The sequence below is a fragment of the Serinus canaria genome, chromosome 1 (genome assembly GCF_022539315.1).
Source record: "Serinus canaria isolate serCan28SL12 chromosome 1, serCan2020, whole genome shotgun sequence".
Classification (NCBI taxonomy): Eukaryota; Metazoa; Chordata; class Aves; order Passeriformes; family Fringillidae; genus Serinus; species Serinus canaria.
The window spans coordinates 74,707,207-74,720,478 of NC_066313.1; the positions used below are offsets into that span (position 1 = coordinate 74,707,207).

At 40.0% G+C, this 13,272-nt stretch overlaps 1 protein-coding gene across 8 annotated transcripts in view; it reads left to right on the top strand.

Annotated features, from left to right (window-relative positions):
* MBNL2 (muscleblind like splicing regulator 2) overlaps nucleotides 1-13,272 on the top strand; it is a 106,100-nt gene that overhangs the window by 74,927 nt on the left and 17,901 nt on the right. For 5 of the 8 annotated variants that reach the window (XM_050970232.1, XM_050969954.1, XM_050970017.1 and 2 more), the window contains 4 exons: nucleotides 438-638; nucleotides 1,799-2,062; nucleotides 7,615-7,668; nucleotides 8,353-8,506. In XM_050970232.1, the coding sequence (XP_050826189.1) occupies nucleotides 438-638; nucleotides 1,799-2,062; nucleotides 7,615-7,668; nucleotides 8,353-8,506 (673 nt within the window). Of the gene's footprint in view, nucleotides 1-437; nucleotides 639-1,798; nucleotides 2,063-7,614; nucleotides 7,669-8,352; nucleotides 8,507-13,159; nucleotides 13,255-13,272 lie in introns of all 8 variants that reach the window. The other 3 variants (XM_050970050.1, XM_050970122.1, XM_050970088.1) reach the window with 3 other exon arrangements.

Here is a 13,272-nt window from a genome sequence, read left to right on the forward strand (position 1 = left end):
CTTATTAGAAATATGGCTTTAATATAGTTAATAACGCTTCAGCTATGAAATCTGAATACTTTGAAAAACAGCCTGTTTTTCCAAGGAAAACAGGAATTGAGAAAAAGCAATAAAGTCTATGTTATTTCTACATTTAGGTGTGTAAATAAGCCTGCAATGTAAGCTGGACCTCCACATAGATTCAGGTTCAAAGTAGTCCTTCCTTTGCATCTGCAGACTCTTTTCCAATAATAGAGTTACAAAGGTGGTTCTTCATGTGCTGCTGTAATGTGTTGCGTGATTAAAAGAAGAGAGGATGCTGTGTATTTAGCCAGCTGTTTAAAGTTTTTTCAGCAAGAAAATGAATCAGTGCCAGAAAAACAGCAAGCAGAGAACAACTAGTGGGCTATTGATTAAGGAGTTTTTATTTCACCTTGGTGTGTGTTTTCCTTTTTCAGCCCACATTTCCGGTGGGTCCCACAATAGGAACGAACACGGCTATTAGCTTTGCTCCTTACCTAACGCCAGTAACACCAGGAGTTGGCTTAGTCCCGACTGAGATCCTACCCACGCCGCCTGTCATTGTTCCTGGAAGTCCACCGGTTTCAGTCCCCAGTTCAACTGCTACCCAGAAACTCCTCAGGACTGATAAACTGGAGGTACTGTAGACACCACTGTGACTAGAAACACATTCTCTGTTGGGCTGTGTGAGAGATCTTGGAGGGGATAACTGTTGTTTTAGAAGCAAAGCTTAAATTTAGTTGCTACAGATAAAAAAATTGTAACCAGGCAGGATTTCTGCACTTGCAGCCAGTGGTAATTAAACACTGTTATTTTTAAGGTAGTGTTTTTGCTTATATGTCGTACACAGACACCAACATGAGTTTTTATTTTTTGTGAAGTTCATCATCTCAAAAAACCTCAGGTATACATGCCTGTGAAGGCATCCCTTGATGAAATATCTAACAAGCACATTTTTTATTTCAGTAATAATTTTCTTGGTTTTTCTGCACTGATAATAAGGGAGTTTTATACCTTTACGGATTGATATTAGGGGAATGGTGTAGCCCTTCAGCCCTGAGCTGCCAATGGAGATGTGGAATATTACCAACCCTGCAGCAGTCTGAAGGGACAATCCCCAGCTATGTGCAGAGCCTCCCAGCAGCTGCTGGATCACTGCGTGGCTGGACTCAGTGGAATCTGTGGTCCGAGTACACAAGGAGGCCAAGTGGCTCTTGGAGAAATGAATGTCCTTTCCCAAAAGCCTCAGCACCAGTGTCTAGAGCACATTTCTTCTTCACAGGAAAATCAGTGTGTTCATTCTGCCCATTTTCAAAAATTATTTTTAAGTAGGCTCTCAGTTTTGTTTGTAGACTCCATAAAAAATGCAGTGCATCTGATGTGTATTTTCCCTGGGTTTCAGCAAGAGGAAGTCCTTCCCTACCAGCCCACCTGCAAGAATACAAAGTGTAGTCAGAAAGAGACAAAATATTTTGTGATTCCCAGCTAGTTTTGCAGGAGCAGTTACGTAAGTATCCTTCCCAGCTGCTTTTTAAACAAGAAAAAGGAAAGGCATTTGGGAATGCTTCTGTTATTTACCCACAGTACCAGAGAGCCACCTGAGGAGCCAAGAACATAAGGATAAAATAGGTGCGCTCCCCTCACCCACCAAAAGATGGGTTTATTAAATTAAAGTTGCTGTAAAACTTGAACTAACAGGGGAAGGGGGCAGGTCTGTCCTTCGGGGGCGTGGGACACTCCCTGCCCCTTCAGGCTGCAGCGAGCTGTGCCCCTGCAACGTGTGTTGTTTTGCGCGTAGGTGTGCAGGGAGTTCCAGCGGGGGAACTGTGCGCGTGGAGAGACTGATTGCCGCTTTGCGCATCCGGCAGACAGCACAATGATTGACACAAATGACAACACCGTAACCGTGTGTATGGATTACATAAAAGGTCGTTGCATGAGGGAGAAATGCAAGTATTTTCACCCTCCTGCACATTTGCAGGCCAAAATCAAAGCGGCGCAACACCAAGCCAACCAGGCTGCAGTGGCAGCCCAGGCAGCTGCGGCAGCTGCGACTGTGATGGTAAGTGCTGGCATGTATGGCTGCCTTTTTTTTGATGCCTATTTTGCTTCAATTTAATGCTGTTTGCTTATACTTTCTTTTCTCTTTTGCCTCTTTTTTTTTTTTTTAATTTTTCTTTTTTTTATTTTGGTGAAAGATAAGAATTTATGAAATTATTACTATTGCTTGATGGGAGGAAGCACTTTCTTTTCTTTATGCCCTTGTTTTAATGCTGTATTTCTATTCAAGACAGTGAAGCAAATGACACTCTATACCACTTCTGTTCTCTGCCTTAATTATATGTAAATTTGCCCCTCACATTTCCAAACAGAAACAAAACTGATAAACCTCAGTGTTCCCAGGAAAATAGAGACACATATGCTGTTTTAGCTCTTTGATGGCAGATATACATGTGGAAATTTGGAAGAAAAGCAAAGAGAGAGTGTTTGCTTCAGAGATCAGTAGTAGAACAGAAACCTGTATTGAGATCAGCACAGTCCGCCTTAGATATGAGACAACCAGCCAGCCTCCTTGGTCTCACTGTACTGGCAGTGGAGAAAAACCAGGACACTCATCTGATTTACCATTGGTGCCTGCCTGAGGATGAGAAAGAACTGCCCTCTGTAGGTCTACAACTGTCCCCAATGACTAAAAAGTGCTGCCTGTATGTTTTTGAACTTTGGTTAGACACATTTCACGCCTAGAGACTTCTTGCCTCTCCTGCTATTATGGGCTAGTTATTTGAATAATGAGGTTTTAAAGTAGTAAACTGTAATGGGAATCATTAAGAAAGAAACATTGTGGCTACAGTCAGAAGAAAAGAGAGTGAGGGCTTTTATTTTCAGATATTTTAACCTCTTACTTAAAACTGTTCAAACAAGACAGCCCACCACTTCACCAGGATTGGATTCCTCTTATGGTTGCTACCAGGGAAGTTGATGAGTTTGCAGTGGTATTAATGAAGTTAAATAAATTGAACATCCAGGATCTGACTTGAGAGACAAAACTGCTGGCAGCAAATCAAAGAATCATTGTCCTCATTGCTGGCAGTGGACGAATAATTAAGCAGATGTGGTTTGTGGACTTGTGGGCAGTGCATACAATAGTTATAGACAATACAGTTATTCTCTGGTTTAAAGGCCTACAAAAACCACAATACAGTACAGTACATAACTACCCCAAGCTATTGTATTTAAGAAATTAGAAAAGACCAGACTTTTTTGAGGAACAAAGGGTAGGTTATGCAAGAAAGTAAACCATCATGCAGAATAATATTTCTTAAGTTTCAATATTCTTTCTCTAATAGCATCACGGCCATGGTGTCAAATTGTGTGATTTTTAGTTAAAGTTTCCTGTGCTTGCAGAAATTGAATACCATCTGGAAATTAAAGCAGAGAAGATTGGATTTTTATTCTGATTAGCTTCTGTTGTGCAATATTTATTGTTCATTTAGAGAATGTAATATTTCTAGGCACTATACTAAATAAGAAAGGAGAGAGATGAGGGGATTAATTTTTTTTGCACTTCGGTAATGGCTGCAGATATATATCCTGGGGTTTTAAATAAGGCTTAATTAGAGTTGCATTAGCCTCAAAGCAAGATGAAGCATCTTTGGAAACACAGAATTGAAATGTTATCAGTCTCATGTCACAGGAGAAGGCAACAGGGACCTGTAATTCAGGGTAATATTTGCAGAGAAATATGTACAAAATATTCCAGCCTGTTTCCCCTGCTTAAGCAGGGGAACTAGAGGAGATTGCCCAGGATGTGCCTGTTTGGTTTGCTAATGTCTCTAGGGATGGAAACTCCATAACTTGAAAACCTGCTCAGTACTTCCAGTAAAAAGAAAGGTTTTCTGGGTTTTTTTTGGTTTTTTTTTTTAATCTTACATTTTAATGGAATTTCTTTTATTTAAATTTTTTTCCATTGCCTCTTCTCCTGCACCTGGGCACCACTGACTCCATCTTTACACTGAAATCAGGGTACTTGTATGCACTGATGAGATTCCCCTGTATCTTCTCCAGGCTGAATCCAGTCCCTTGCTCATCTCTCAGGTCCTTTTGGGAGTGTTTTCTAGTACACCTGTGTCTTTCTTGTATTGGGGTGCCCAGACCTGGACGGAGGGTTCCATATGTGGCCTCACCAGGGCTGCGTAGAGGGGAAGAATCACCTCCCTCCACCTGTTGGTGATACTCTTCCCAATGTAGCCCAGCATTCCATTAGCTACCTTTGCTTTTGAGGACATATTGCTGGCTTGGTGTCCACCAGGATCATGAGGGTCTTTTCTGCCTCGTGATGTTCCTCCCCAGGTACAGGTCTTGATATTTGTCTTTGCTGGACTTTGTGAAGTTCCTCTGTGCCCATTTCTCCAGACTTCCTAGGACATCTGAGCAGTAGCACATCTGTGGTTTTGTATCAACCACTGGTGACTGGCCTTCAGCTGGGCTCTGTGTTGCTGGTCACATCTTTTTCAGCCGGGCATGTGAGACAATTGTCAGTCCACCTCCCTGTTTCCCTTTTAGCCCATGACAAATAAATGTGTCTGTGAGGATGAAATGGTGTTGAAATCCTTTCTGAAATCAAGAGAAACAACATCCCTTGCTCTCCCTTCACCACCCTGCCAGTCTCATCATAGAAGGATGTCAGGCTGGTTAAGCACAATTTCCCTGTCGTAAATCTATGCTGATTATTTCCCATCATTGTCTTGGCTTTCATGTGTTTGCAGATGGTTTTCAGGAGGATGTGCTCAATTGCTTTCCCAGGGACTGAGGTGAGGCTGACCAACCTGCCACTCCTCAGACCTCCCTTCCTGCCCTTCTTCAAGATAGGAGTGTTATTTACTTTCTTGCAGTCTTTGGGAATTTCCCTCAGTCACAGGGATCTTTCCAAGATAAGTAAGAGTAACCTTGCAGTGACATTGGCCACCTCCCTCAGCACCCAGGGTGCATTCTGTTGGTTAGTTCCTATGGGTTTGTGTACATACAGCTTGTTTAAATGTTCCCTAACCTGATCATCCTCCCCCCAAGGGAAAATCTTTTTCGGTTCAGGCTTTCCCACTGGTCTCCCACTGGCCTGAAAGCCAGTGTGCCAGTAAAGACTGAGATGGAAAGGATTTTCCGAACCTCAGCCTTCTCCACGTCCTGTGTCACCAGGCGCCTGCCCAACTGAGCAGTGGAAACACATTTTCTCTAGTCTTCCTTTTGTTGCTCAGAAACCCTTCTGGTTGTCTTTCACATCCCTTGCCAGATTCAACTCAGGTGATCTTTGACTCTCCTAATATATCCCTGCATGTTCAGGCAGGGTCCCTGTTCCTCCTGAGCCATCTGTCCCTGCTCCCACCCCTTGTGGGCTTTCCTTCTTTCATTTGAGTTTAGTCAGGAGCTCCTTACACATTCACGGAGGCCACTGCTGTGTGGATCTTGTTTGTATTCCAGGAGACATTATAGCATGCCAGTGTGCTGAATGGCAGGCAAATGCTATGCCTTGGATGTTTGATCATTTTTAATATTATCTTTATTTCCTTTTTGTTTCCTCTTCCTCTCCATCCTGTAGCTGTTGATTAGTTGGATGTTAGTTATGTAGATCAAATGCTGAGAAGGAGTTAATCTGATGGAACAGAAAGAGGCAAAGGAGATTTTACTATCAGGATGAAATAAAAGAAAATATTAATGTGGGAGAACAAAATGAGCAGTTTGAAAGCCTGAAAAGAATGGGAGACTACATGGAAGCAAGGTTGATGAGTATGTTTAGAGCGGATCAAGCCTTTGGGTTGGGAAGACTAAGACTGAATTTGCTGAGGAATATGAGGGGAAAGCCAGAAGAAAGCTTCAAAGTAAGGAGGTGATGTTAAGAAGAGCATGGAGAAAAATTGGAGAAAGGCAATAGTAAACAGAGAGATAATAAGTTAACAAGTGAGATTAGACAAGATCTGTATTTGGATAATAAAGGTTATTAAGTGAAACACTTTACTTTTGGTGAAGTTGGTTTGAACTTGTGCACTTCATCGTTGCATAGTGCTGAATTCAGTTGCACTGCACCACCTCTGTGTGGATTTCCCTCTGTGGTGGAGGCAGAGCAGCTCTGAGGCTGTGCAGTGATGTCCTCTTCCCAATGTCCTGCTCACACAGAAGTCTGTCCAGATCCCCACCTCAGACTAGGTGTTTCTTGCTGTGTCTGGGTCTTGGGCCCAGAGAGATGAGCAGATCCTGTAGATCAGGGTATGTCATCCAGAAAAGTGCTAAAGAGATGAGGGGGGTGTTGAGAAGACTCATGCTACAGAGACAGGTACAAAGAATAAGTAAAATTTTGAGGACTGTCCTGCAGAATACCCTGTTGGTGCCTGATAAACTTATGACCACAAGGTGTTTGCAGGGATTTTGTGCCTTCTCCTCTTCCTCCACCTCAGCTTTTGTTCCCTATTTCCACATAATGATTTCAATGTAGACATAATCTGCATGTTGTAAGAAGAGCTAGATATCAGCCTGTGCTTAAGAAACAAAAGTAAAAATTTCAATTTCTAAGTAAATTTCTCTTTCCTTTCTAAGGTTTTTAAGAATTATTTACACTATAAAACTTGAAAGTAATATTTTTTTTGAGGGATTTTTTTTACAGAATGCTGTCATATCAGCCATAATTTTGAATTTACTATGAAAGAATACATAAATGTATATGCTTATGCCTAAATACTTTCTTTTGAAACATTAATAATGCTGGACTAGTGTCATAACTCATATGTTAATGTTAGCCTATGAACTGGGAGCCCAGTTTTACTCCCTGCTCCTGAAGCTAGTACTGAAGCTTGTAGCAAAATTTAGAAAATATGTTTTCAATTCTGAAAGACTTTTTTCCCTCTCAAAGTAATGTGGTAAGTTACAAGATTAAAAATATCTAATAAAATGACCCAGCTGTAGGAGAAAAGAAAAGGAATTAATGATAAGTTAGTGTAACTGGACATCCTATGTACTGTGTTTTGTATTGGTGAATGAGAACCTCTCTCATTTTGACCATTGAATGATTCCCTTCTCTAAATTAAAAGACAATCACCTTGTAAGCACTGATATTAATAGCATTTGTGATGCACTCCAACTTTCGCTACTGTTTTGTATTTGGAAATGTAACCTCCAAAATCAAAATTTTCCCACTTCAAAATGTGACCGAACTGACTTATCAGGAATTCCAATAGGTGTATCCTTAAAACTTTCTGCATCTCTGTGAAGTGTTTATATGATGCTTAATAGTGTCTGCAAGCTGCTGTTTTACTCAACTTTCCTGAATTTCAAACATCTATATTTTACTCTCTTATATGCTTTTAACTAAGGTATAGTAGATGCATTTTTGCTTCGGTACTAATTCAAAATGTAATATTCATTTCTTTAGAAGACATTTTTGTTGTTGTGCATGCCTAGTGTTTTGTATGTTGTATATTGCATTCAGAATATTTTTTTCCTTCTCACCTATCCACAAATGCAATGCCGTTCCCATGACGCACCTCTGCTTGCTGTTTACCTGTATGTTAATTCGCTTGACTCCCATTGGCCCACTGCCATCATGTGCTCGCTGCCTGTTATTAAAAGACTCAGTCGACTGCCAAAGCAATGAAGCGACCTCTCGAAGCAACTGTAGACCTGGTACTTTGACCTTTCACCTTTTGCTTTGCATGTAGCTTTTTTTAATTTTATTTTGTTTTATTATAATTTTTTTTTTTTTTTCCTTCAGAGAAGCAACTAATGAAATTTGTATCGCTTTACTTTTCAAACATCAACCGGAAATGATTTCACATACTCATTAATTTACCAGAAGCTCTATTTATCCATCTCATTCTCATACGTAATAGACCGCAGGCGATTTAGTTTGGTTCCTAACACAGTTTCATCTTTAAATCTCTCATGAAAAGTCGAATTGAGATAAAACTGCTTTTGTAATTGAAAAGGCATAACGCAATCTATTAATCTGTATAATAATAGGAAACTATATTTAAATTTAAAAATAAAAGAAAATACTTGGCAATGAAACACAAGTGGTTTTTTCTCCCTGTAATATTTGAAAACCTACTTAAAGGCAATGCCATTTTCGTTGCTTTAAAGCAAACGTTTCTTTTCAGTAGTTGTGCTGCTGCAGTTCTAGGTGAATAGTACCATGCTTTTGCTACCAATAACAAAATTTCACTCATTTTACATTGCTGTGCTTTGAGTTAATATGCATGGCGAGGCATCCTTAGCCGCTTTAAAAAATACTAAGTTTTTGTATTTATGTATATGTTGCGGACAAGGTCTTAACAATGGAGCCATTTTAACTAACTTTCTTATTTACAGGCCTTTCCTCCTGGTGTTCTTCACCCTTTACCAAAGAGACAAGCACTTGAAAAAAGCAATGGTGCCAGTGCCGTTTTCAATCCCAGTGTCTTGCACTATCAACAGGCTCTTGCCAATGCTCAGTTGCAGCAACATGCAGCGTTTATCCCGACAGGTATGTTGTATCCACATTGAACCAGTTTAGTGTCCCTGAGGTAGCCTCTGTGTCAGGAAGTTGCACTTAACAGAAGGTTTTATTATGCTCCCTTCCCCACTCGAGGTGAAGCCTGCACAGATGATTGCACATTATTTTAATTCCTCTTGCAAAGGACAAGAATTCAAGCAGAAATTTCAACATGCCGTTAAGCTGCTTTTCTGCTCATTCATAGCCTTGCTCATCATTCTCCAGAGTTTGTCCCTTTTTGCCTACTGTAAATTGGCTGGATTTTGACTCGTATCTGTTTCCACTAATAAAAATGCTGGGAAAAGCATCGCGCTTCAGAGATGCCACAGCATACTCCTGCTCCCTCAGCTGCTGTCTTGCAGCTGTGGGGATTTCCCCAGCCCCACACGAGCACCCTGAGAAGGGGAACACCAGCCATAAACTTCCAGTCAATTCCTGTGTGGAAGCACTGGCAAAAAATATCACTCCCCACAGCTGCACTTTAGGGTTTTCAGGCATCAGATGCATTTTTGTGGTTTTGGAGCACCACCAGAACTTTTCCTTGCATTTGTGGTTCATAGCTGGGGTTATAATTCTTGATAGAGATGATCTGAAGATGAGTGAATGTAATTTACATTTCAGTGCTCGGAGCTCTGTGAAAATCAGAGTGTTCAGAGATGGTTTGACCTGCACCCTGGCTGGTAGCAGGGCAAGAGAAGAGATGTGCTGGGTGCTTGTGTAAGCAGTAACAACACAACCCTCTAAATTGTGTCAGTCACCCCCACTCCAGCTTCCCAAAGGAGAATTTCCCTCCTAAGGAATTCTGTGATTTTATTCGTAATTAACAAATTACGTATTTTAGTGTCAGGGCGTTCTCGAGTGTGAACTTCAGAATAGTTTAAAACTACGTGTTTGCAAATGTGCTTGACATTTCAGCAATGTTATTTTAGTTTATAGAAATAATGTCGGTTAAACAAGGAATGAAAGGCAACACATGATGATTTCCCAATCTATCAGCATTCCCATATGTTTTTAAAGATAAAAAACAAACACAGATGGCTTTGACTTCATGGAATTTTTCTATAAGGCCTCAGTAACAACCTTGGAGCCTGCCCCCGTATTTGTAATAGTAAGTAAAAGCATTGCCTTATTTTTAGCACATTGGTGCACCAGAATATGTGTGGCAGAAAACACACTGACATTTATGGGAATGTTTGAAAAAAAATAAATAAGTGGTGAGACCGCCTGTTTGGACATGAGTGGAAGACTGCCCTGTGCTTGGAGAACATACAGAAATTTCCACAATTTTATTTTATATTGAATCTATGAGAATTTGTAGCATTATAGGTATTTTTCCTTCCTAAGCACTCCCCTTCAGGGCTTATTGCTCTTATTTGCAATTGACAAAGACTTCAAATTAACTATGGAAAATACAGTATATTAAACCTTTTTCAGTGAGAAAGCATTTGGATATTTGCCAGACTTTTGGAATGTTCATGCTTCCTTAAGTAGCTCACTTTTAGTACTTTTTATTGTCCATTCCTCTTTCCAGCTAATTGTTGTAATTCTAGTTTTAGCTGACCAATTTCTGGTGGTAGGAAGAGTAGATCTTGGAATCAAACCTTAAGGTCCAGGTTGTTGTCAAGTCCCAGCACAAGTGCATGAAAAGAAAGAAGAAACAGAGGTATAAAATACCAGATGGAGCCCAAGCCCCAGAGTAGAAAAGCTTTTCTAAAGTGATTACCCTCCTGCTCTTTTCAAACACCATCAGCTCCAAGGAGGGATATTAAAGAGAGGAGAGGGGTATGGGAGGAGTTCAGGAAAGGGAACACCCTCTGTAAGAATGGGCATCATGAGCTTTCCATTAAAGATGATACATCTGATATTCCCACATTTCCTGGGAAGGTTGGATTTGGTGGGTGTAAGGACTGTCATGCAACCCACGTCTGAGGAGCAATGCATGACATTATCTGTTGGATTTTAAATGATGATTTGATATTTTCAAAACTGGTATAATTTTCAAATGTGTTCCTTGTGTGTGTGTGCGTGTGTGTTAAATTTTAAGACAAGTTTTGCTGCTGGAATATATATAAAACTTAATTGTTTTATATAACTTCTCTGCTTTATTAACCACTGGCTCCCCTAATAAAAAGTGTGGGGCTTGACTTAGCATGGCTTACCTCTGAAGTTCTGCACTTTGTTTGTTTTACATCAGTTTGATTGCTTTGTCACCTTCTCCTTATTGTTCGGTGAACGATCTTAAGAACAGCAGACCTTTTCTCTCCTCCCATTGCTGTTTGTTAGTGTTTCTATAGCCTCTAGAGGAGGAACTTTGTGTATTCTCTGGGGACTGTTCTCGGGTAAGGTCATTCATAGTCACGGAAGTCCTGTGACACGGGGCTGCAGTAGGAATTCAGCAGGAATAGAGGAAGCATATTCGACCCTGTGTCAAATATGTACGTACCTTGCACTAGTCTCCTTACCTGCTTGCCTTCACCAGCTTGCTGTATGGACTGTACTGGAAATAGGCTGATCTCTTTCTTTCATTTGGCCGTTCCAGAAAGGTTAAAGGTGGGCTAGGCACCACAGGTAAACTGCATGGCAGGTGAGTAGTCATCCCACAGCATCTCTGAGGTGCGCCGGGAGCCTTCTGCTGGAATGTTACAGGCTTTGAGGTGTTTTGCTTGGGACTTGTCAAAGTAATGTTTTCTTTGTGTTAAGAATGGGTAGGTTAACATCAGACAAATATAGCAAAGCCCCTGCAGTCGAATATTGTCTTAATTCCAGTTTCTTTTCCTGCCACATGTCAAAAAATTGGTGAATGTTGATTGCGCAACATTGAGCTGTCTGAATTATGCAATGAGTTCTAAAAGTCCCAAATACTGTGGTCTCTAACCACAGATGTTTTTATAAACAAAAACCTGTTGCTGCAAAAGCACTAAGTGAAAGGATAACATTAATAAGTAAAAAAGTTTATGAAGTATCTTGAATATGTACAGAGACATGCCAAAAACCCACACAGTATATGCAGGAGTTTAGTAAGAATACAATCACCTCTTTGTGTTTAAGCAAAACTGTGAATGACCTTACAGTTTCATTTAACTAACTTACTTCTCTGTGGTTATGCTTGAATCTCACTTTGAATGTTAACTCTAAACAGCTAACCTGTTTCTTCCCTTTATCCACTTTTTTCACCTATCATTGCATGACACGCAGGGTCAGTTTTGTGCATGACACCCGCTACCAGTATTGGTAGGTTCCAAATTTCTTTATTGATCTCTTTTTTTTATACTGTTTATGATGTATATTCACTTGTTTCAAAAATTCTAGGCGAGATTTAGCCACTGACTAGAATTAAAGGTTCGTTTGTCCTTCTGGTTGACTTTGCAGAGTGTTTAGATTTGTAGATGAAAGCTGCAATTTAGACATATCACCTGCTATAACAACTACACTGCAAAAGCATAATACCATGAATTCCAGTCTGCTTTTCAGTTTTCAAAGTTTTATTTCTCTTTATATTTTATATTGTCTAGTACTATAAAATCATAAAATACTGGGAAAAGCCAGCAAATTTCATCAGTGTTTTAAAGTTTCATAGTGGTGTGCCTATTTCTCCTTTGCTGTGTGTTAGAAAGTTTTATCAGCGTTTCCCAGAAATGCCTACTTTGATGCACAGAGGTTCTGTTGAAACTTGTGATCTGAATCTCACTCCTTTTTTAAATATATTTTGCAACCTGAAATTAACATTTTGGGCATGCAAAGTGGAAGTCCAATGCCACAGCCTCCAAGACAAAAAAGTAGTCTTTCTTCTATTGCCCTATCCAGAGATTTTATTTCTGGGTTTTGGGCCTACTCACATAAACAGTTAAAGTATCAAGTCTTTAGAGCATCAAACTAAAAATTCCCCTGTGAAGATGCTGATTAAAATTCATTCTTAAAATGAGCAAAAGCAGTGTCTTTCACAAAATCGATCTTGCTTTTTTAGATCAAACAAAGTAGTATATATATCAGGATAATTGTTATCATCCCTCTCCTGATTTTTTGCCTCAAGCAGATGGTAATTTAACTCTGATAAAGTCAAACAGTTATGCAGTGCTAGTAGGAAAAAACGCATAAATTGGATTATAAAGAAAGACAGCGAGTATCTAGCTTACTTCAAAATGAAGATACATGAAAATAATTCATTTTTAATTGTGTTTAAAAATTAAAATGAACATTTAACAGTTTTTTTCCCAGTATAAACCACTGGGGTTTTTTAATAGGATTTTATATTGATGTACATTATAGCTGTACTGGGGGAAAACAAATTACTCATGTAACAATCCGCAGGTAATGGGCTATTTTTGTAAAGGCCTCATTTGCACAAGTAATCTTCTTCTTAGAGACAGCACTTGAATTTTCAGTGGTCCTTACTCTTTTTTTTTCTGGGAATCGCCGATTGTGTTGACAACCTTCCTTTAATTGTACTTGTAATAAGCTATTTTCCCTTTTTTTTTATTTCTCCGCCACGCTTTCTCGCTTTGCACTGTGATTGCATGCCATCTGCCGGTTTAACCCATGACGATGGCTTGCCGCTCTTGATATTCACCATGCCAAAAATACCACTTCTCTTACCATAATGCTGCACCCTCCTGTTCATTGCTTCCATGGTTCCCCTCCTGAAAGTACCCATGATGCACAACGCTACGGCCGCCACTGTCTCTGCAGCAACAACTCCTGCAACAAGTGTTCCCTTCGCCGCAACAGCCACAGCAAATCAGGTTTGCTCCTTTTAAAGC